Here is a 24523-nt window from a genome sequence, read left to right as displayed (position 1 = left end):
TCCAATATAAATGAACAAATTGCAAAAGATTCAGCAACACAGATGTCCAAAATACTGTGTAATTTTGCGGTAAAAGTAGACGACTTTTAGCTGTGTGTGTGTGCAGCGCTCATATTTCCTAACAGCCCGTGACGTCAAGCGTACACGTCATCATTACGTGACGTTTTCAATTAAAAAACTCCCGGGAAATTTAAAATTGCAATTTAGTAAACTAAAAAGACCGTATTGGCATGTGTTGCAATGTTAATATTTCATCATTGATATATAAACTATCAGACTGCGTGGTGGCTAGTAGTGGGTTTCAGTAGGCCTTTAATACTTGATGCATATAATCACAGCAGTATAATGATTCTGTGTGTCTACATTAAAACATTCTTGTTCATCCTGCATTAATATATGTTCATTTTAAACTTTCATGCAGAGAGGGAAATCACAACTAAGTCTCTTTAGCAAAACTGTATTTATTAAACAGTTATTAGGCAGTGGCACAAACATTCATGTCATTTCAAAAGAGAAAGTGCAAGATTGGGACGGCGTGGCGCAGTGGGGATAGTGGCCGTGCGCAACCTGAGCGTCCCTGGTTCAATTCCCACCTAGTACCAACCTCGTCACTTCCGTTGTGTCCTGAGCAAGACACTTCACCCTTGCTCCTGATGGGTGCTGGTTGGCGCCTTGCATGGCAGCTCCCTCCATCAGTGTGTAAATGTGTGTGTGAATAGGTAAATGTGGAAGTAGTGTCAAATGCGCTTTGAGTACCTTGAAGGTAGAAAAGCGCTATACAAGTACAACCCATTTATCATTTATCATTGTCAGAGACATTTTAAAACAAACTATTAATGCACTTTTGTGCATGATGTCACTAAGATGACATATCAAAACAACACTAAATTAAAGTGCACTTTTTGTACAAAACACCTCTACAATAGTTTAAAACAAATAAAGTGCACTTTTGTGCATGATGTCACACAAGATATTTCAATGACTGTCACATAAAAATGAGCTGTATATCAAATAGTATCTGTCCTACGGTGTTGACCTGGAAATAGCTGCTTCGGCAATTTGTTGGTGTGGCACAGAACGGAGATGTTGACATGCACAGTTTGAAGCACTCTTCATTCTCTAGCGGGGTGACTTTTCAAATGATGCTAAAAAATTAGCAGTGCTGCTACTTTTTGTAGCAACGCTTCTGTCGCATAAATGTTGAGCATATTCCCGCTTGAAGCCAAACCACCGCCAGATGATACACCCCGTGCTGTTTTTCTTGGAATTAATTCTTCCTCCATTTAACACCAGATTCGCACCTTCTCTATTTCGTATTACCACTCGCAACACACTATTAGCATTACAGCTAATGTTACCCATGTCGCTACCTATCTCTCTGCTCGGGGAGGGTGTGTGACGTTGCACGCGTGACATATGTAAGAAGGTGCGCTTGTTTTCAGTGTCTGTGAGAAGGAGAGATAAGAAAGAAGGAGAAACTCATGTAATGCCCGCAGCTAAAAGCAACTAGCGTGAGAACCTATACTCAAATATCACTATATAGTCATTTTCTATATCCCACAGAGACAAACCCGAGATATATCTCAGCATATCGATATATCGGCCAGCCCTATGTATGATAGTTAAGCACGTAAGGTTGTACGGTATACCGGTATTAGTATAGGACTGTGATACTCATTACTAGGGACGGCATGGCAAAGTTGGGAGAGTGGCCGTGCCAGCAATCTGAGAGTTCCTGGTTCAATCCCCACCTTCTACCATCCTAGTCACGTCCGTTGTGTCCTTGGGCAAGACACTTCACTCTTCTTCCTGATGGGTCCTGGTTAGGGCCTTGCATGGCAGCTCCCACCATCAGTGTGTGAATGTGGAAATACTGTCAAAGCGCTTTGGGCTCCTTAAAAAGGGGTAGAAAAGCGCTATACAAGTACAACCATTTACCATTTTACCATTTAATGAATCATATACGGTACTATATAGTCTCTGAAAAGTACCGGTGCACCATGCTTCACTACACACCGTAGCTCACCGGCGTCAAAATGTAGACAAACGCCTTGGGTGGATCTACACCTGACATCCACTGTAATGATACCAAGTACAATAGCGTAGCTGGTCGATACTACTATGATTATGTCAAGGTTAGGTTGTGAGTTCAAATTATACCAAATTATACCAAAGACTATAAAAATTGGACCAATTACCTCCCTGCCTTGGCACTCAGCATCAAGGGTTGGTATTAGGGGTTAAATCACCAAATGATTCCCGGGCGCGGCCACTCCTGTTGCTCACTGCTCCCTTCACCTTCTAGGGGGTGAAGGGTCAAATGCAGAGGGTAATTTCACCACACCCAGTGTGTGTGTGACAATCATTGGAACTTTAAGTTTTTTAACTTACCTTTTTTGGCATCACAACATCCTCTTTTGTTTTTTTTTCCATCTGTAGTCCCTGGTTATCTAAATATAAGGGCTACAATAATCATGCAATACAAGTATGACAATAAAACCATACTATAGCATGTAATCAAATCAAGAAAAGTCATAAAATGCCCTTTCATTGACACATACTTAATATACAATACAACCACACCTCATTTACCTCATTTACTTAGGGCGCAGTGGGAGAGTGGCCGTGCGCAATCGAGAGTCCCTGGTTCAATTCCCACCTCATCACGTCCGTTGTGTCCTAAGCAAGAAACTTCACCCTTGCTCCTGATGGGTGCTGGTTAGTGCCTTGCATGGCAGCTCCCTCCATCAGGGTGTGAATGTGTGTGTGAATGGGTAAATGTGGAAGTAGTGTCAAAGCGCTTTGAGTACCTTGAAAGTAGAAAATCGCTGTACAAGTACAACCCATTTATTTTATCATTTACATCGTCACCCAAAGACAATACATGCTCTTGTTCACATCTGTCATCATTTGTAAAAAAAAAAACATTATTTTAACAGACATATCTCACAATTTATAACAAAATTTCTCTCATGGACAAATATAACACACAATAAGTTGATGCGTCAATCATAGTGCCCATCTTAGTGACCGTTTGAGCAGCTATGATTGCTCCAAAGCCACTTTTTAACCTCAATTGTGAATGAAAAGTAATCTGTTAGACTTTGCAGGTTTGTTACGAGGTTGTTCCATTCCTTTATCGCTTTATATGAAAAGGATGATAGTGCAAAAGATGTTTTACATCTGGGTATGCTACACTGCCCTCTGGTGGAGGCTCGTATGCTTCTAGATGTCACAGCAGATGTCATTAATACTTTTGAAAAAATGATGGAATGGAAATTGACACAATATGTTACTACATAAGTCAGCAGACTAATTGGGAGCCTTTCTTATAATAAAAGACAAGTTCACTACTTTATTTAAGAACAAACTTGCAATAAGAAACATATGTTTGATTTACCATAATATGTTTTGTTCAAATAAAGCCAATAATGCAATTTTTGTGGTCCCCTTTATGGGTCGGTTTAGCTCGGTTGGTAGAATGGTCGTGCCAGCAACTGCTCCCGTCCAAAGGCAAAACCCAGTAACTCAATTTTGGTCAAAACTGAGCTGATAATAATTTTGGAGTTCCTAGGTGATATGCTTTACATTAGTGTATGCGATATTGTAATTTGTTCCGTAAGTAAGCTGTTACGCGCATGGCAGGACCTAGCAACTATCACAAAACTGCGTAGATACAACAGTAAAACCTAGTATCTCAAGGGACCAATCGAAGCTTCTTTGTCAGTCGCCTTATTGTCTTTAATGAGACATTTGCACGAATGGGGGCCGACGGTCAACCTGATTGTGTGATATTATGGCACGAGGGGATATTTGGAAGATTGGCCCAGGACGTTGCAAGCACCTTCATTAAATGTATTGTTCTTGATTCTTCCCCTTGCATACTCTTTTGGGCAGATAACTATGGAGGTCAAAATAAAAACTGGACGCTGTACACGGCTCTTGCCCAATGTGCAAACTAGGGCTGGGCGTATCGATACCAAGTATCGATAGTATCGATACTTGCTGAGTATCGGTATCGTATCGATACTGGCGTGATGGTATCGATACTTCACCAAATTAAGCGAATCACTCTGATTTAAAAAAAAATGTGAGCGCAGCGTTCCTCACCACTCCACCCTCCTCCCTAGTGATGGGTCGTTCGCGAACGATTTGTTCGTTCGAAAGAATCATTTGAGTGAACAAACTGAATCACTCAATGAAATTATTCATTCTTTTGTCAGTGCATTTGAGTTCAGCCGCGACTGTGTCATTTGGAGGGATTACAAGACTCACTGATGTCTTAGTGTTTGTGAACAAGGGTCACCTGAGCAAATAACATAAATATGAACACAATCAACAGATCATTACAAGTGAACGGACAGCCCAGTCCTCTGTGACACTGAACGGGGAGGGACCTGAGCCTGCCTTATCTATTAAAAATAAAGTTGTATTGGTGTTTAATTCATGAATATGATGTTCGACACGTCCTGTGTTGTATTATTATCATAATCAATAAATAAAGGCAAAAGTAAAAAATGTGTTTTTCAAAAGTATCGATACCCCGAAGTCCCCCCCCCCACCCCACCATCAGATGACGACCCTTTCGGTATCGGTATCGTATCGGTATCTGCGATACTGGCCGGTATCGGATCGGTATCGATACCCAAATTTGCGATATCGCCCACCCCTGGTGCAAACGCAGAATGGGGCCCACCCGAGATTGTGATAAAATATCTGGAGAAAGGGCACACGTTCATGAGAGCAGATTCAATCCATGGCTCAATCGGCAAGAAAATGAAAGCTCAAGAGACCATCTATACGTTTGATGACTTTGTAGATCTTTGTAAGACAGCATCAAGATAGATTGGTTTTCCTTTGTTTTCTCAAAATCAGCTAGAAGTGAGTTACTAGGTTTTGCCTTTGGGCGGGATAACTCGCGGGTTCAAGGTTCGATCCCTGCTTCCACCATCCTAGTCACTGCCGCTGTGTCCTTGGGCAAGAGACTTTCCCCATCTGCTCCCAGTGCCACTCACACTTGTTTAAATGTAACTTAGATATTGGGTTTCACTATGTAAAAGCGTTTTGAGTCACTCGAGAAAAGCGCTCTATAAATATAATTCACGTCAGTGTTTAGAAAAGTATCAAAATAATTTTGGTACCGTTGTTAATACAGCAATGACTTGATGTATTAACAACATGCTTTGACAGCCTGTTATTCCCCGCCTTTCCCAGACAATGACATGGAGGTTGCAGAGGAGCAGCTGAAATATTTCATGGTTGCCTTCTCACCTTAACACCTTCAATTCCTGCACACACAACCTGAGTGAGTGGCATAGCTTTAACTCATGACAGTGATTTGTGAGGTTTTTTTCTCTCTCTCTTTCATACAGCGGAAATTGAATGTTTATTCATTGGGTGACAAGATGAATAACGCTCTTGACGCTTAGCTGTTAAAAATACTGCATGCCAGGTACACTGCATTACAAGCTAATTCCCAGCACCATTCTCTTTATGCGGCTCACTGGCATCGTGCCTTCGGCCCGCCGAAAGTGAGTGGAAAAAGAAACATCTTCCCTGCAGCGCGTGCTAGTCTGGGAAAGAGACACAACCATCAGCACGTTGTGCTTTTATCACAGATCCATCTTGGCAAGTGGCCTGGAGCACCCAGATACTGCTTATCATGTTTAACTATTGACATTTATCCATGCTTGGATTTCCTGAATAACGACTGGCACCACCATTAAGCTGCATGGACTGTTTGCATAAATGAGGATAATAAAAGCACAGTTACCATATTTCCTTGAATTGCCGCCGGGGCGCTAATTGATTTAAAACCTCTTCTCACTCCCGCGCTTACCAAAGGCATGCGGTAAAAGTAAGCATGCACTAATTATTTTAAAACCTCTTCTCACTCCGGCGCTTACCAAAGGTATGCAGTAAAAATTTGAGTGTGATGTAAGCTTGGACCGTAAATTCTACTGAATAGCTCTTAATCTCCTTCCCTTTATGTGATTTTAAATTGCCGGTATTGAAATCAGCCTCCTCCATTTTGAAAATGACGACAGGGGAAGTGTCCTTCGTGACGTCACGAGTTTGACCAGGCGGTAATGCTAAGCATGGGCTAATTATTTTGGGAAGCGAGTTTGACCAGGCAGTAATTCAAGGCAGGCGCGTACTATATGCCCTGCGGCAATTCAAGGCAATACGGTAAGCTGGATATTTGTTTTTACATCGCAAGGGTTTTTTTTGTGTAAAAAGAGAGTAACTAACCGTGTCCGTTGTTTTCCTAAAATTGCTATGTTACAGCCGCTAAACACAGGTGAGATGTATTAGACCAAGGGTCGGGAAACGTTGAAAGAGCCATATTGGACCCAAAAATACAAAAAATAAATCTGTCTGGAGCCGCAAAAATGAAAAGCCGTATATACGTCCTATAATGAAGGAAACTCATGACGTAAGTGTCTATATTAGCTATAATAGCCTACTATCAAAATGATTATGTTCGTTGACAGAAATGTTGACATTTAATATTTATCCTACACATTTTTACAACATTGGAAACCATTAGTAAATCAAGCTATTTAATGTTTGCTGTGGTCTGGAACAACATGGCATACAAACAACTATCTGAAATGCAGCCAATATTACATACAGATAATGTGTCATGAGACATGCAAAACTAAATTATATACAAAGAGGATAAAAGTAAAGTGTATTAAATGAGCTTAAATATACTTACATACGAAGAATAATGATGCAATATGTACATACAACTAGTCTAAATAGCATGTTAGCATTGATTAGCTTGCAGTCATGCAGTGACCAAATATGCCTGATTAGCACTCCAACAAGTCAATAATATCAACAAAGCGCAGCTTTTGTGCATTCACGCACAGCATAAAACTTTTGTTGGACAAAAAGAGACAAAGAAGGAGTGGTGCAGTGGGAGGGTGGCCGTACACAACTCGAGCTTCCCTGGTTCAATCCCCACCTAGTACCAACCTCATCACGTCTGATGTGTCCTGAGCAAAACACTTCACCCTTGCTCCTGATGGGTGCTCTTTAGCGCCTTGCATGGCAGCTCCCTCCATCAGTGTGTGAATGTGTGTGTGAATGGGTAAATGTGGAAGTAGTGTCAAAGCGCTTTGAGTACCTTGAAGGTAGAAAAGCGCTATACAAGTACAACCCATTTAACCCATTCAATATTTTTCTTTCACACAAACTGTCCACACTATGGTGAGTTCAAGAACCGTCAAAATTAGTCGGACAAAACAATGTTCACCAAATACTCCAATCAGTGAAGCATACACACAAACTTATCAAACAGTGGGTTTTCTAAAATTGGGAATGTTTGTGTCATGTTTGTCCTCAAACAAAAATCATACTAAAACAAAAAAATTTTTTTCCCCCATCTCTTTCCATTTTCAATCCTTTTTAAAAATGCTCCAGGGATCCACTAGGATCCACTAAAAAGCAGCGGGTTTCCGACCCCCACGTTTGTGTGTTTGGACTACACAACAAAACTACACGACGACACGTAAAATTTAAAATTACAAAACATCAACAGGAAATCATTACATTTTCATGCATGGACCAGATACTGTTTTGTTCTTGTCGGAGTGCACACTGCTGATTGCTGAAACTGCACTATAATAGCAAACCCACACATGATTTTTTTTTTATGTTTCATTTTTGGCACAGAGCTGCATTCTACTTAGGGATGGGTATTGAATTTTCTACTTGTATAGGTATCGACTGAAGTCTGAGAACCAACTTAAGTAAAATTAAACAGTGTCATATTTCGATATCATTAATAGGCTCCAGCCACACCCGCGACCCAGAGAGCGACAAACGGTAGAAAAGGGATTTTTGATTGATTGATTGATTGATTGAAACTTTTATTAGTAGATTGCACAGTACAGTATATATTCCGTAAAATGGTTGGATGCATAGATGTTGCAAGTTACATGTAGATACTTAGAGCGGACTATTTTAGACAGACTCTAAGTGATGTTACACTTTCTATGCCAACAAAGCAAGAAGAAGGCGCTCGGAAGTACAGTAAGGCTACACTTTTCAAAGTGCGCAAGCTCGGTGCTAATTTACATTGGATTTCTCATAGAGATGCTACTTATTAGCATTAGCGGTTTTACATGGTGATTGCAACGCCTCCATATTTGGTCATCTAAACTACAACTAAGATGCAAGTTACAATCAAATGGCTGTGTTAGAATACATACATTACTTACAATGTCAACAAAAGACAAGATTGGTATATAGAACTTAATGACAAAGACTATTCCCTAACTCAGTATTTTTCAACCTTTTTTAAGCCAAGGCACATTTTTTGCGTTGAAAAAATCCGCAGGCACAACACCAGCACAAATCATTAAAAAACTAAACTCAGTTGACCGTAAAAAGTCGTTGTCGCAATTGTGGGATATGACTTTAAATCATAACCAAGCATGCATCACTATAGCTCTTGTCTCAAACTAGGTGTACTGTAACGACCTGTCACATCACGACGTGACTTATTTTGAGTTGTTTGCTGTTTTCCTGTGTGTAGTGTTTTAGTTCTTGTCTTGCGCTCCTTTTTTGGTGGCTTTTTCTCTTTTTTTGGGTGTTTTCCTGTAGCAGTTTAATGTCTTCCCCTGAGTGATATTTCCCGTATCTACTTTGTTTTAGCAATCAATAATATTTCAGTTGTTTTTGTCCTTCTTTGTGGGGATATCGTTGACTGTCATGTCATGTTCGGTTGTACATTGTGGACGCCGTCTTTGCTCCACAGTAAGTTTTTGCTGTCGTCGAACATTGTGTTTTTGTTTACTTTGTAGCCAGTGTAGTTTTAGTTTCGTTCTGCATAGCCTTCCTTCAGTTTCAATGCATTTTCTTAGGGGCACTCACCTTTTGTTTATTTTTGGTTTAAGCATTAGACACATTTTTACCTGCGTATTGCCCCCCGCTGTTCCCAACATCTACAAAGCAATTAGCTACTGGCTGCAAACTACTGATATGGAAGCGTATCACCCGGTTACTTTGCCGAGCTTTAGACAGCACCGACACTCAACAACAACACATAATTTGCGGACTATAATTACTGGTTTGCAAAAAATATTTTTAAGCCAAATAGGGGAAATTAGATAATCTCCCACGGCGCATCAGTCTGTATCTCACGGCACGCTAGTGTAGAAAAATATCCAATATCCTACCCTACTGTGCAATATTAACCTTCGAGTGCAATACAGTACATCCGACACTGATTGTTATTTTTTACTCCGGTACTCTTGTTTCGCTCTGTATATTGTACAGTATTTTGTATAGTGTTTTGTGTATTGTACATGATTGCTTATTATTTGTATCGGATAGTAGTCTTTTTATTTAAATTTTTTTTTTATTTATTTCCTATTGTTCAATTTATTTTTATCCCATATTTGTTCCCACAACTGCACCTTAAGTTAGAGTCCTTAATCCCGTTATATGCTAATATAATGACAATAAAGTCTATTCTATTGTATTCTATTGTAAGACACTGCCCTAACTAAGCAACACACCGTAGCCTATATATTACAGTCATTTAATGTTTTAGAATTGCAACTACACACAAATGTTACTATATAATACAGTATAATACTTGCAAATGAAACAGAAATGTAAGAAAACAAGATAAGTAGACAGCACAGCTCATTGTTTTCTACAGTTACTAACACATTTGAACACATGCAACATTTTTGAAAATTGGTACTTTTTGGTACTGGTATCGATTGCCATGTACCAGGAATTGGTACCGAATCAATTGCACCTGCCCAAGGTACCCATTCTTACTACTGGTCAGTGTTGACTCAACATTAGCTTTTCTAGGTCTATTCAGTGGACGTATGTGTGTTTCATCAAGATTCCATTATAACACAAAATGTATGCAGGAAAATGTCATATGTTTTAGAAGTTTTATGGGAACATTTGTCAAATGATAAGTTACCCTATCTGTAGTTTACAGTCGGTTGTCTGACCAGATGTTACCCCACAGCATCAGGTTATATCAGTAACTCTTGAGAGTTCCACATTCTGGTCCATCACAATTCCTGCAGTGTTGTTGCAGTCTGGCCCTTTTTGACGGGGCTTTGCTTCAGTGCCAGGTGTTGGCCCTGTTTTTTTCTTCCATCAGAGACAGCTGGACTCTATACTGCAGTCTATTCAAAGGTTCAATGGCTGCTGGTCTTACATTTTTTGGCAGTTGTCCCCCAGTCTGGAGTCACTCTCAAAGCCTCCCCATGACCCCACAGGAGTACATTTTTGTCAGGCAGTTATAAGGCAACAGCATGAAAGAGCAACGGCGGTAACCCTAAAGCCTGGAATACACTCTTGGGTTGCTTAGCTTGGGTAGTTGACCCCGTCATGCCCCCTCTCCCGTCTTTCCTGCAAGGCTCACGTGCACCTCCCAAAAATCCTGGTTTTGCGTCGCCGGCGACGCAGAATGCAGAGCTGTGATTAGTCAGTTTTTGCCAAGAAGGGTGCCTAACACAGACGAGCAGACTTTGTGCTTTAATTGCACAAAGTATTGTATGAAAAAAACAACAGTGATTAAACATTTGCATGAAATCTTATTTTGTGTAATTAATATCTCGGTGCGCTCTAAAAAAATAATTACTGATTGTGTGTTTTTCTGCTTATTATTATAGTGTTACAGTGTATAATATTGTTCATGGTAATTGGGATTTGTTATCCATCCATTCATCCATTTTCTACCGCTTGTCCCTTATATTATATAAAAATCTAATATAATAATATCATATATCAGTATATATTCTACACTGTATATATAATATGTAAGTATTACATATATGTTATATATTATATTGCTACTATGGTACATTTTTGGTCTACTTAATACCTAAATTATCATATCCATCCTAACCCTTTGAAACCTTTGAAACTGAGCTACTGTGTGGAATAATTTCCCTTGTGGATCAATAAAGTTTGTCTAAGTCTAAGTCTAAGTCTAAGTGTTGTTGCGTCCAGAAGAAGTCACAAAGTACGACACTCTTTTCAACTTTTATTGTCAATCTTGTGCTAATATCGGGTTTAATTCTGACACATATTCTCTCTAGTGCACATACATTTCGTACTGCTTGTCCCTTATTTCATATAAGAATATATTATTATATAATAACACACTTGTAGCTGAGATAGGCTCCAGCACCCCCCTCAACCCCAAAAGGGACAAGCGGTAGAAAATGGATGGATCGATAATAATATAATATATCAGTATATATTCTAAACTGTATATATAATATGTACATATTACAGATATGTAATACATGATATTGCTACTATGGTACATTTTTGTCTACTCAATACCTGCATTATCCTTTCCATCCTTACCCATTGCATCCTTTGAAACTGAGCTACTGTGTGGAACAATTTCCCTTGTAGATCAATAAAGTTTGTCTAAGTCTAAATCTAAGTGTTGTTTCGTCCAGAAGAAGTCACAAAGTACGACACTCTTTTCAACTTTGATTGTCAATCTTGTGCTAACATCGGGTTTAATTCTGACACATATTCTTTCTCGTGCACACATTTTATCTCTCACACAAAACATTTCTCATTCTCTGTCACTCACATTTCAGGCACAGTATATTTACAAACATCTATGAACTCTGAACATGACCATACGGATTAACACCAGCATTTTGTTAATTTACAATAGTTATTTAACAGTTTTTTTTACATTCTAGCCTTCTCTTGTCCCATGTCTCGAACGGCGAATAGCCTTGCAAAAATATAATGGCGTCCTCTGCAACAGCCATGTTGGAAATCTGAAGTCATCACATTGTCACGTTGGGCCTGGTTTGCTAAATGTTTGCATGTACTAAAACACATGCAAACTTTATAGCACACGGAAAAGCTGATCTACCAAAGGTGTGTAAAGTGCATTGCCTTGGTTAAGTAAGGCAGAATAAGGCGTGCAATCCATTTTCACAGAGCGGAAAAAGAAATACGGGGAAAAAAGGGGTTTCAATGTAGATGCACTGCACAAGTCTGACTGCTTCTGAAATGCCCATGAAAAAAGAGTGCATGTCTCCTGCATGTTTGAAATTATAGCATAACACCACAGGTAGGAGTATGATAACATGAATGTGCAGTAAATGATCGAGTGTCTCTACGACGATGCCCCGTATTGTACATTAATTTAAATAAGGCTGTCTGCACCAATTTCTAATCGTACACACACACACAGTGTTTGCAAACACGACACGCCTGCTAAAAGTACACACGGTATAGCTTGGTTGGTAGAGTGGCCGTGCCAGCAACTTGAGGGTTGCAGGTTTGATTCCCCCCTCTGCAGTCCTAGTCAATGCCGTTGTGTCCTTGAGCTTTACCCACCTGCTCCCAGTGCCACCCACACTGGTTTGTGTATGTAAAAATTAGATATTGGGTTTCACTATGTAAAGCGCTATGAGTCACGAGAGAAAAAGCACTACCGTATTTTTCGGACTATAAGTCGCAGTTTTTTTCATAGTTTGGCCGTGGGTGCGACTTATACTCAGGAGCGACTTATGTGTGAAATTATTAACACATTACCGTAAAATATCAAATAATAATATTTATCTCATTCACGTAAGCGACTAGACGTATAAGATTTCATGGGATTTATCGATTAGGAGTGACAGATTGTTTGGTAAACGTATAGCATGTTCTATATGTTATAGTTATTTGAATGACTCTTACCATAATATGTTACGTTAACATACCAAGCACCTTCTCAGTTGGTTATTTATGCGTCATAAAACGTATACTTATTCAGCCTGTTGTTCACTAGTCTTTATTTATTTTAAATTGCCTTTCAAACGTCTATTCTTGGTGTTGGGTTTTATCAAATAAATTTCCCCCAAAAATGCGACTTATACCCCAGTGCGACTTATATATGTTTTTTCCCTTCTTTACTATGCATTTTCGGCAGGTGCGACTTATACTCCGAAAACTACGGTATATAAATATAATTCACTTCATTTCACTTCACTTCAGACAGTTGTTTTTTTTCGACACGCCGTATACGCCGTAGTATTTGGATATTAGTACATAACCCAAAACCAGTGAAGTTGGCACGCTGTGTAATTCGTAAATAAGAACAGAATACAATGATTTGCATATCCTTTTCAACTTATATTCAATTGAATAGACTGCAAAGACAAAATATTTAATGTTTGAACTGAGAAACTAAATTTTTTTGTTTGCAAATAATCATTAACTCAGAATTCATTGGCAGCAACACACTCCAAAAGGGTTGGCACAGGGGCATTTTTACCACTGTGTTACATGGCCTTTCCTTTTAACGACACTCAGTAAACGTTTGGGAACTGAGGAAAATAATTGTTGAAGCTTTTCAGGTGGAATTATTTCTCATTCTTACTTGATGTAAACCTTAAGTTGTTCAACAGTCCGGGGTCTCCGTTGTCGTATTTTTCGGCTTCATATTGCGCCACATATTTTCAATGGGAGACAGGTCTGGACTACAGGCAGGCCAGTCTAGTACCCGCACTCTTTAACTACGAAGCCGCGTTGTTGTAACACGTGGCTTGGCATTGCCTTGATGAAATAAGCAGGGGCGTCCATGATAATGTTGATTGGATGGCAACATATGTTGCTCCAAAACTTGTATGTACCTTTCAACATGAATGGTGCCCTCACAGACGCTGGCTTATGAACTTTGCGCCTATAACAATCCGGATGGATCTTTTCCTCTTTGTTCCAGAGGACACGACGTCCACAGTTTCCAAAAACAATTTCGAATGTGGACTGGTCAGACCACAGAACACTTTTATACTTTGCACCATTCCTCCTGTGCCAGCTTTTTTGAAACATGTTGAAGCATTAGATTCCAAATATGGTAAATGGGTTGTACTTGTATAGCGCTTTTCTATCGTTTTTTTTTAAGGAACTCAAAAAGCTTTGACACTATTTCCACATTCACACACACACATTCACACACTGATGGCAGGAGCTGCCATGCACGGCGCTAATCACAACCCATCAGGAGCAAGGGTGAAGTGTCTTGCTCAAGGGACACAACAGACGTGACTAGGTTGGTAGAAGGTGGGGATTGAACCAGTAACTCTCACATTGCTGGCATGGCCAGTCATCCAACTTCGCCACGCTGTCCCCAATATAAATAAACAAATATTTGCAAAAAAATAACAAAGTTTTCCTGTTCAAACGTTAAGTATCTTGTCTTTGCAGTCTATTCAATTGAATATTGGTTGAAAAGTATTTGCAAATCATTGTATTCTGTTTTTATTTACAACTTACACATGCAACTTCACTGGTTTTGGGTTTTGTAAATCCGGCCCTTAGTCTTGTGTGAAAATTCAGATGATGTCACACTCTTTATAAGTTGAATGAATTTGGTGAAAGAATCAGTCAGCCCTGTGTCACTAAAGTGTCCTTCTCTTGCAGATAACACACCACCATCATTTAAATCAACAACCAAGGATGACATCGACAGCAACAAAGGTTTGCCTTCCTGTTTGTGTGTTGCATTTATTCACCTGTCACACCATTATGTACACCTGCGTGATCTAGATCCTTTTGATTGACACTTTCAAAAAGGAATTTTTTCAACGATATGCTTTTATTTTGTTTGAAGTTTAAAGTGATGTACAATTGCACTGCTTTAAACTGAACGTCCGAAAGTTGAACACAATTTACTCTTTCAAGTTTTTTTTATATATAAACAAAACGTGCTTAGGAAATATTTATTCCAAGTTCCAACTGTTAACATCATAAAACCTTAATAATACAATGGGCAGTTAGTTAACCACTGAATAATAACACTATAATAAGCTTTAAAGCTACCTGGCAGACATTTGCAAAGCAGTGCTGACACCTCATGGTGCATTAATAGGTATTGCTGGAAATAATAGGTGCGTTTTTGAGTATGAAAATGTATTATTGTTAATATCTGTGTGAGGACTCTTCTTCGGCATGGTAATGCCGGTGTGGTTCTTCCAAGGATGCGTCGAAGCAGAACACAGCAAAGGTAAGATATAAATGGATTTATTAAATAATGAAAAGGCTAGGAACAAAAACACTGGAGAAAAGTGAAAGCAAACGAAAGACGCTAGCGTGAAAGCTAGGATAACACGAGGAAACTAAAACTTGGCTCGAGAGCACAAACGAGAAAATAAATCATCAGTATGAAAACTGGAGGCATAGCGTGAGAGCTAGCGAGAAAATACATACGGTAGAAGGATGAGAGTCGTCACGGTTGCACGTAGGAAAATTAGGATCCGAGGAAGACCGAACAGAAAAGGCTGGCTTATAAAGGAGGGTGATTAGCTGAAGCAGGTGTGCGGGACCGAGTGTAGCAGGTGAACTAATGAGTAACCATAGTGATGGACAAAACAGGAAATAAGCGGGTCGGACGGAGAATGAAACAAAGATGGAAAAATAAACAACATGTGAAGATCCAAGTCACGGATCGCAACAATCTGCTTGGTAAACTGTATTAGCATAAATAGAGATACATCGGTTTTAGCCAGAATTTTTTACCAAAACTGTTTCGGGGGTTTTAGTTTTATTTCGATTAAAACCCCCTTGGCGTCTGTGCTTCGTTGTTGAGTAAAGCTGCAAAATATCCATCCATCCATCCATTTTCTACCGCTTGTTCCCTTTTGGGGTCGCGGGGGGCGCTGGCGCCTATCTCAGCTACAATCGGGCGGAAGGCGGGGTACACCCTGGACAAGTCCCCACCTCATCGCAGGGCCAACACAGATAGACAGACAACATTCACACTCACATTCACACACTAGGGCCAATTTAGTGTTGCCAATCAATCTATCCCCAGGTGCATGTCTTTGGAAGTGGGAGGAAGCCGGAGTATCCGGAGGGAACCCACGCATTCACAGGGAAGACATGGAAACTCCACACAGAAAGATCCCGAGCCTGGATTTGAACCCAAGACTGCAGGACCTTCATAAATTGAGGCAGACGCACTAACCCCTCTGCCACCGTGAAGCCGCCGCAAAATATCAATAAAGTAAAAATACAATTAAGTTGTATCACTAATACATCAAAGTCAAAGAGAGCATTTACAAGCCATGTTTACAGAATGTCACTGAATGCACCACAGTAAGTTTTGCCCATAGGTCGTCAACCCATGGCTCTAGAGCCGTTTAGCGCCCCCCTAGTTTTTAAAAAATGTATGAAAATTAGTGCACCTGCTATGTTGGAATTTCTATTAATATTGATACTGTTGTTGATAATATTAATTTTTGTTTGACTACTTTTGGATTGTTTTGTGTCATGTCTGTGTGTCCTCTCAATTGCTATTCTGAATGTTGCTGGGCCGGTAATTTGGTGCTTCCTGGCTGTCCACGGTATTTTTCGCAGAGAGCCTGGTCTTGCACTGTCCTCTTGATGGCACAGATGGAATCTCTTGCGCTAAGACAGCGACAAGTGTCGCCACTTTAAACGTACTTGGCACGCTATGCCTTGAAGATTAGTTCCATTTTGTATTCCCTGTTGATGTAAAGGGAACAGAGTACACGCAAGTGCGTAAGGCTTTGGAGTTCCGATCGTGTGACGTGCTGTTCCGTAACGCTGTGTCACATATGCTTGTAATCGTATCAATTTATGTAAACAAAGTCGTGTGAGCATACAGCGGTTTCTTGGATACAACAAGTTCTAGCACTTTGAGGTGAGAAAGACTAAAGTGTGAAGGTACCCCACTCCCTTGAAGTGCATTTTTTTCTGCAATTCTTCAATTTAGTTTAGTTTAGTTTATTAGGGATCCCCATTAGTCTTAGTTCGATCAAACCCTAAGGGTTCGGTGAGTCGGCCTCAGGGGTTCGGTGGAGCCAGTCAAGACCTGCCTGACTCATCCATACTTGCCAACCTTGAGACCTCCGAATTCGGGAGATGGGAAGAGTGGGGGTTGAGGTGGAGGGGGGGCAAGCGTGGTTGAGGTGGGCGGGGTTTGGTGGTAGCGGGGGTGTATATTGTAGATCCCAGAAGAGTTAGTGCTGCAAAGGAATCTTGGTATCTGTTACGTTATGTTACGGTGCGGATGTGCTCCCCAAATGTGTTTGTCATTCTTGTTTGGTGTGGGTTCACAGTGTGGTGCGTATTTGTAACAGTGTTTAAGTTGTTTATACGGCCACCCTCAGTGTGACCTGTATGGCTGTTGACCAAGTATGCTTTGCATTCACTTATGTGTGTGTAAAAGCCACATAAATTATGTGAATGTGCCGACAAGCCGTTTGAATGGACAAAAATCAGACGTAACGACAGGTTGTAGAGGACGCTAAAGGAGAATGGTTGCCCCGGGAGATTTTCAGGAGGGGCACTGGAATTCGGGATTCTCCCGGAAAAATCGGGTGGGTTAGCAAGTATGGATTCATCGTGTAAATAAAAACTTCTCCATATCGGCGTATCATAGATACGGCAACAGCAGAAGTCACACTGATTTGCAGGAGTGTAATTTGTTGTGAGTTCATGCAAGGTTCATTTTGTACACCATGAAAAAAAAAACATATAACTTTGTCTTGAATTTGAAAAAAAAAACATTTTATTTTTCACAAAAGAAGGGTTCGGTGAATGCGCGTATGAAACTGGTGGGGTTCGGAACCTCCAACAAGGTTAAGAACCACTGGTCTACACCGTAATGGAGACTATTTTTTCTGGGGTCCAGGCAAAAAACATCACACAATGCCAAAACAGAAGATTACAATGCAGTATAACATGATCAATAATAACATTTTGTAATACAAAAATAGCAACAAAAAAAAACAATAACTTGGAGTATACATAATAATGTTCATACCTAAGATAAAAAGAGCAATATGAAAATGTATATATATATTTTTGCAAAAATAAAACAAAGAACCTATGGCCTGTAATATATACACATTAGTGTACCAAAGACAAACAATAAGTAACGTAAAAGTACCATAATCAATAAAATCAAGATAATATCAATATAAAAACGATAACCACAAACCAAAATGAATTTAAGGTTGAAAATAAGGTTGTGTCAGTACATAAAAAAATTATTTTGCATCTATGAAGTTTTTTCTTGTTCATCAATCACTAATATTGGTCATTACTTACTAGTCCCAGGTTCCTCTTTGGGGAAATGAATACATCACAAAGCTTGGTCCTTTCACAAACGAATGTTTTCTTCCAGGCAAACGTGTTTAAGAAGCCGTTATCTGGCTATTCTGCAGTTTCAGCCCCTTTGGATGTGTAATATTGAAACAATTATAGGCTTCTCTGATACGATGGACCAAAGATAATTAGATTCTTACACTGGAGGGTGTTAGTAGGCAATTAAAATGGTACACCATCCATTTGTCTTCGAGCCTAAAGGTTGCAGGGAATTTTTAAAGATAGCAGTCATGGTTGTTTTCTCTGGGGAAATGGCTCATCTAGCTGATTGTGATAGGCTGGACTAGATAGCGCAGTCACTTCAAGGGCGTCAATAATTCCGTGTTTTTAAACAAAGCACAGTCATTTCTGCCTGCCTGCTCAGCGTACCTTTCTATATAATCCCGCTGCAGCAATTCAATACGATTCACAAATTCAATCAGCAGCATTACCAGGGCATAAGTATTTTGTATTAATCTTTATAAATCCTAATTTATCAGGCCCACAAGCTTAATAGTAACTAATCCATTCACAAAAGGGCCTGGCACAGCCTTGGAGCATGAGAACACTCGGTCCTTGAGACAACCTCTCTCACAGGAAGGGAATAGAATGATTTTGTAGTGCCTCCACTGTAGAAAGGTTAGACGCGGCCGTAGCACATCGGCAGGATTAATCATAGAAAACACTCCGATGTCACGATAGCGCTGAGCAGAGAAGATGTCAGCTTTACAAGACTAATAGTTCAAGATCCGGGAGTCTCGTACCGCCAGCCAATGCTTCCATTCACAAACGGAATTCGCCAGCCCGTCAATATCGTGGGTCGGGCTGTTGTTGATTCGACGAGTATTTTCATTGGAATAAATTACACTCTTGCGGTGGTTTTGGTGGACTGTCTGGCAATATGCCTGAGTGTGAGCCGTCAGACTCCTCAGAGACTTTATGCTGCCCTCTCAATGGGTTAGCACTGAGTGTCTTTTAGCCATGAAAGAAAAACCTTATAGTTGCTTCTTTATAAATATAAAGTATGGTTAAAAGAGCGACGCATAATTCACATTTTATTGTTACTTCCGTAGGAAGGGGCATAAACATCAAATGTACCCATTTCTCACTTGATGAATCAGAAGCACCACATGTTTTTTTAATGAGATATTACTCTGGCAGAAATTGCTAAACTTTTTGTTTGTATGTGTGATAAATCACAAAACGTATCAACAGAGATTAATCACCCAATTTACTTGGACTTCACATGCTTCTTCACCTTCTCTACCTTAATTGTGGATAATTACCTGAAAGGCGGCACGGGTTGTTATACGGTCAGTGATCAGGTCAATGCATACGTCAGAGCAAAGAGACTCCCACTGTTGTGCTCGGTGACAAATTGAGCTTCAAAATACACCCTGATGGTGCAGTAGATAAAACTGTTGCAAAGTTTTAATCAAACAAATGACGTACATTCAAATGAAACATTTATAATATGTTTGTGTAGGACATTTTGACAATAAAATTGCATGTGTTTCATCATATTGGGGTATTTTGTTAGGTAATTTAAATAATGCACGCAGATGATTTACTTTGATCAATCAAAATGACTGGAAAAGTTATTTGACAGCACTTCTTTTTGTTGTTCTAAGTAGCATTATGGCCACTTTGAAAAAATTGAGTATTACAAAAATAGTTTGAGAGTATCCATCCATCCATCCATCCATCTTCTTCCGCTTATCCGAGGTCGGGTCGCGGGGGCAACAGCCTAAGCAGGGAAACCCAGACTTCCCTTTCCCCAGCCACTTCGTCTAGCTCTTCCCGGGGGATCCCGAGGCCTTCCCAGGCCAGCCGGGAGACATAGTCTTCCCAACGTGTCCTGGGTCTTCCCCGTTGCCTCCTACCGGTTGGACGTGCCCTAAACACCTCCCTCGGGAGGCGTTCGGGTGGCATCCTGACCAGATGCCCGAACCACCTCATCTGGCTCCTCTCGATGTGGAGGAGCAGCGGCTTTACTTTGAGTTCCTCCCGGATGGCAGAGCTTCTCACCCTATCTCTAAGGGAGAGCCCCGCCACACGGCGGAGGAAACTCATTTTGGCCGCTTGTACCCGTGATCTTATCCTTTCGGTCATGACCCAAAGCTCATGACCATAGGTGAGGATGGGAACGTAGATCGACCGGTAAATTGAGAGCTTTGCCTTTCGGCTCAGCTCCTTCTTCACCACAACGGATCGATACAACGTCCGCATTACTGAAGACGCCGCATCGATCCGCCTGTCGATCTCACGATCCACTCTTCCCTCACTCGTGAACAAGACTCTTAGGTACTTGAACTCCTCCACTTGGGGCAGGGTCTCCTCCCCAACCCGGAGATGGCACTCCACCCTTTTCCGGGCGAGAACCATGGACTCGGACTCGGAGGTACTGATTCTCATTCCGGTCGCTTCACACTCGGCTGCAAACTGTTTGAGTTTGAGAGTAATGTCTAAATATTAATTGGGGAAAAATGTATGTTTCAAAATGTATTTATTAAATCACAATTATTGAAATTCAATGATTTGGTGCATTTGCAAACAGCTAAAAGTATGTAGAAAGCAAACTATAACCTGCTACCCAAGAATGTACAACAATTCTTCTCAACAAAAGGGGAGAAATATAACCTTAGAGGAAAATCTGTTACACCTGTGTGGCATCGTGGTACCGGGTTCGATTCCCTGGAGGATGCGTCAAAATTTAACACAGCAAAGGTACGTTTTAACAGATTTATTCTACAACAAGGATCTAAGAAACAAAACACTGGAGCTAACAAAAGGAAACCAAAGACGCTAGTATGAGAACTAGGTGATACAAAATGCAAACTAAACTGACCCGTAGGCACACAAGAGAAAACAAAACCTTCAGCATGAGAACTGGAATGAACAATGGCTAGCGTGAAAAGCTTAGCGAGAATATACATACATGAGAGTATTGCAGGCGTAACTCGTTGCGTGAAAAGCAACTCATGAACCCAGGCTGAACAACAAAAGAGAACGGCTAATAAAGTGACGGTGATTATCTGTGGCAGGTGTGCGGGGCCGTGAGCAGCAGGTGAACTGATGAGTAACCATGGTAATGAACAAAAACAGGAAATAAGCATGTTAAACAGCAGTCATATGAAAATGGAACAGGAACAACAATAATATGAGAAAATCCGCGTACGGATCTTAACAAAATCTAATTTAAAACATTGTATGCTCGTACAACCTTTAGTACAGGGGTGTCAAACTCATTTTAGATCAGGAGCCACATGGAGAAAAATCTACTCCCAAGTGGGCCGGACTGGTAAAATCCCTGCACGATAACTTAAAAATAAAGACACCTTCAGATTGTTTTCTGCGTTTAAAAATAGAAGAAGCACATTCTGAAAATGTACAAATCATAAGGTTGGTTTTTTTTTACACTTACATGTTGCGGTTAATAGTATTCCATCTTTATTTGTCATTATTTATATTTTCTGAATGAATGATGTGATAATGTTCATCAGTCAACTCAATGGTGTTCATTTTCAATCTATCAAGATAAAAAAATATCAAAATCTAATTACAGTATGCTATGTATTTAGTTTGATCATTCTCCTCGATTGATGTACTGATATCATGTGGTTTATTTTGTACATATGTACCATCATCCAGAGATACAAAGAATTGCTATTGCAACATCCAGTAGACACATGTAGAAGAGCTGTTTCTTTCATTCAAACATTTTTGGTTAATTTGTATACTTAGCAAACTCATCCCGCGGGCCGGATAAAACCTGTTTGCAGGCCGGATCCGGCCCTCGGGCCGTACGTTTGACACCCCTGCTTTAGTTTATCAGTATGTGGAATTAAATTATGGAACAGATTAACCAAAGAAATCAAACAAAGAACCAGTATGATTCAGTTGAAGAGACTGTTCAAACTACAAGTATTCACAAAGTCCACAGAACAAGACTTTTGGTGAACATCTTGTAACCTTTTTTCCCCCTTTTTTTCCATTGAGACAAAGATTATTCATGTATTTAATATCAGTATGCTTACTATGGTATATTATTAAATTTCTTGTTTATGTGTTCACTGTTCTGTTACAGAAAACAAGGAAATTGGATAAAATTGCTATGGTATGAGAAGGGGTAGGAATAAATAAGCTCCGCTTCTTCCTACTCCTTTTCGAACGTGATTTTATGAAACAACTGGAATTGTGTGATGCATTCCATTGTATCGTATACATGTTAGAACTAAACTGAAACTGAAATGAACTGAAAAAAGATTAGAGTTTTTATCTTAACTTAGGTATACAGTCATGGCCAAAAGTTGTCAGAGTGACATACATTTGGTGTTTCCATAGCTTTCTTGTTTCAGTACTTTTGAAAAAAAAAATTATATTTCTTGTACCGTCTTTCTTTTTCTCGTCATTCCCGGGTCTAAATTGGCTGTCAAAGAGTTCTCTGTTTATGTCCACATCATTTCAATATCAAGGTGAAAGGCATGATTTGTAATAGGGTTGTCCCGATACCAATATTTTTGGACCGGTACCAAAACGTATTTCGATACTTTTCAATACCTTTCGATACTTTTCTGAATAAAAAGGAGCACAAAATAATGTCATTATTGGCTTTATTTTATCAAAAAATTGTACGGTACATTGAACATATGTTTTTTATTGCAATCGAAGTACAATTTTGTCCTTAAATAAAATAGTGAACATACTAGACAACTTGTCTTTTAGTAGTAAGTAAACAAAAAAAAGGCTCTTATTGAATTAGTCTGCTGGCGTATTGTGTCATTTTCCATTATATTATTTTGTCAACATTATGAGGGAGGAACTGTAACAAATGATTATTAATCTACTTCTTCATTTACTGTTAATATCTGCTTACTTTCTCTTTCAACATGTTCTGTCTACACTTATGTTAAAATGTAATAATCACTTATTCTTCTGTTGTGTGATATTTTACATTAGTTTTGCTACAAATTCAGGTATCGATCCGATACCAAGTCGTGACAGGATCATACATTGTTCATATTCCGAGTCCTCATGTGTTAGGGATTTTGTGACAATAAAAAAATATTGATGTAATCATAGTAGTATCGACTAGATACGCTATTGTACTTGGTATCATTACATTGGATGTCAGGTGTAGATCCACCCATGGCATTTGTTTACAATCAGGCGCGCTAGCTTTTGTTAGAGGTGATGCCGGTGAGTTGTTGTATCCGTGTACAGTGTGTTGTATCCTCCTACAGTTTCTGTTAGCGGTGAGCTATCGTATCCTCCTACGGTGTGTAGTGAAGAATGCTTTAGCTATTCCTCGTCCTGCAGGAATGATACTTGTAAGAAACTCACTTTATTCGTCGCCATGAAGGCAAAGATTAGTGAATTAGAAGTAGCTAAAACACTGCCGACTGCGGATGGATGTTCACTTTGTCTGCTTGTAAGTACTTTGTGATTGTGCGCTGCCGAACATGCTCCTTTGCTCGTAAAACCAACAATGTCATGACATGACCACGGCCAGTCAAGCCCGAGAACCGGTATTTTTGAAACAGAGTAGTGTACCGTTTTTTTTTTATTCATTAGTACCACTATACTAGTCCCACGGCTCGAGGAGAGAAAGCAGCTCACCAGCTCATGATGTCAATACCCCAGCATAGGGTAAGATACCTCTCTTGATGAACGCGCCGCTAAAAATAGGTCCTGAACGTTAGCGCTTATGATAACAATATCACCAATACTAGGTTGATATTTAGGTCACGAAATGTAAAGGGAGTGTTAATGGACCTTGATGGATGTTTTTTCAATGGATTTTATAGTTGGAATGGATGCGATGACATCATAGCTCTCACTGGCTCCATTTATATTTGAGTTGAAATCCATTAACAAAAGAAAAAGGTAACACTTTAGTATGGGGAACATATTGTAAGCAACACAGACCCTAATTTAGAGTTTTTTGGTTAGGATTAGGGTTAGGGTTAAAGGTTTAGGTTAGGATTGTTGTATAATAAGGCCATATGAATTTAACCTTCCTCTTGTGTTAGCTTTCTGTTACCATCTCTGATGTTAACGGGTCGGTTTTGACCCATGTCTTAAATCAGCTATAAAATACACTAAAAACGATTTTCTATCATCCAATTTGTTTCTCATCTCTTGGTTACCTTGTTAGGCTTCCTTATCCATGAAAATATTGGTTTTAATATTTTTGGAGTGGGCCATTGCGCCTTTTTTTTTGCCAGTATACCCCTCGATTTCAATTTAAAAAATGGTAAAATTAACTTTAAAAGAATCTCATAAATAAATAAAAGGTTGTTGTGCTACCTGACTATTACTGAGGGGTATTAGAACATATACCTTATTTTATCTCTTATTTGTTTTATTTATTTTTTCATTTAAATAATTTTGAGACTGA

The 24523-nt window shown here is 39.7% G+C and overlaps 1 protein-coding gene across 1 annotated transcript in view; it reads left to right on the top strand.

Moving 5' to 3' along the window:
* The window catches only part of macrod2 (mono-ADP ribosylhydrolase 2), a 1231520-nt gene that overhangs the window by 1101930 nt on the left and 105067 nt on the right, over positions 1-24523 (top strand). Inside the window, exon 10 of the mRNA XM_061910570.1 lies at positions 14434-14490. Within this exon, the coding sequence (XP_061766554.1) occupies positions 14434-14490 (57 nt within the window). The remainder of the gene's footprint in view (positions 1-14433; positions 14491-24523) is intronic.

Source organism: Nerophis ophidion, linkage group LG09 (assembly GCF_033978795.1).
Source record: "Nerophis ophidion isolate RoL-2023_Sa linkage group LG09, RoL_Noph_v1.0, whole genome shotgun sequence".
Lineage (NCBI taxonomy): Eukaryota > Metazoa > Chordata > Actinopteri > Syngnathiformes > Syngnathidae > Nerophis > Nerophis ophidion.
This window is presented reverse-complemented; position numbering and strand designations above follow the sequence as displayed.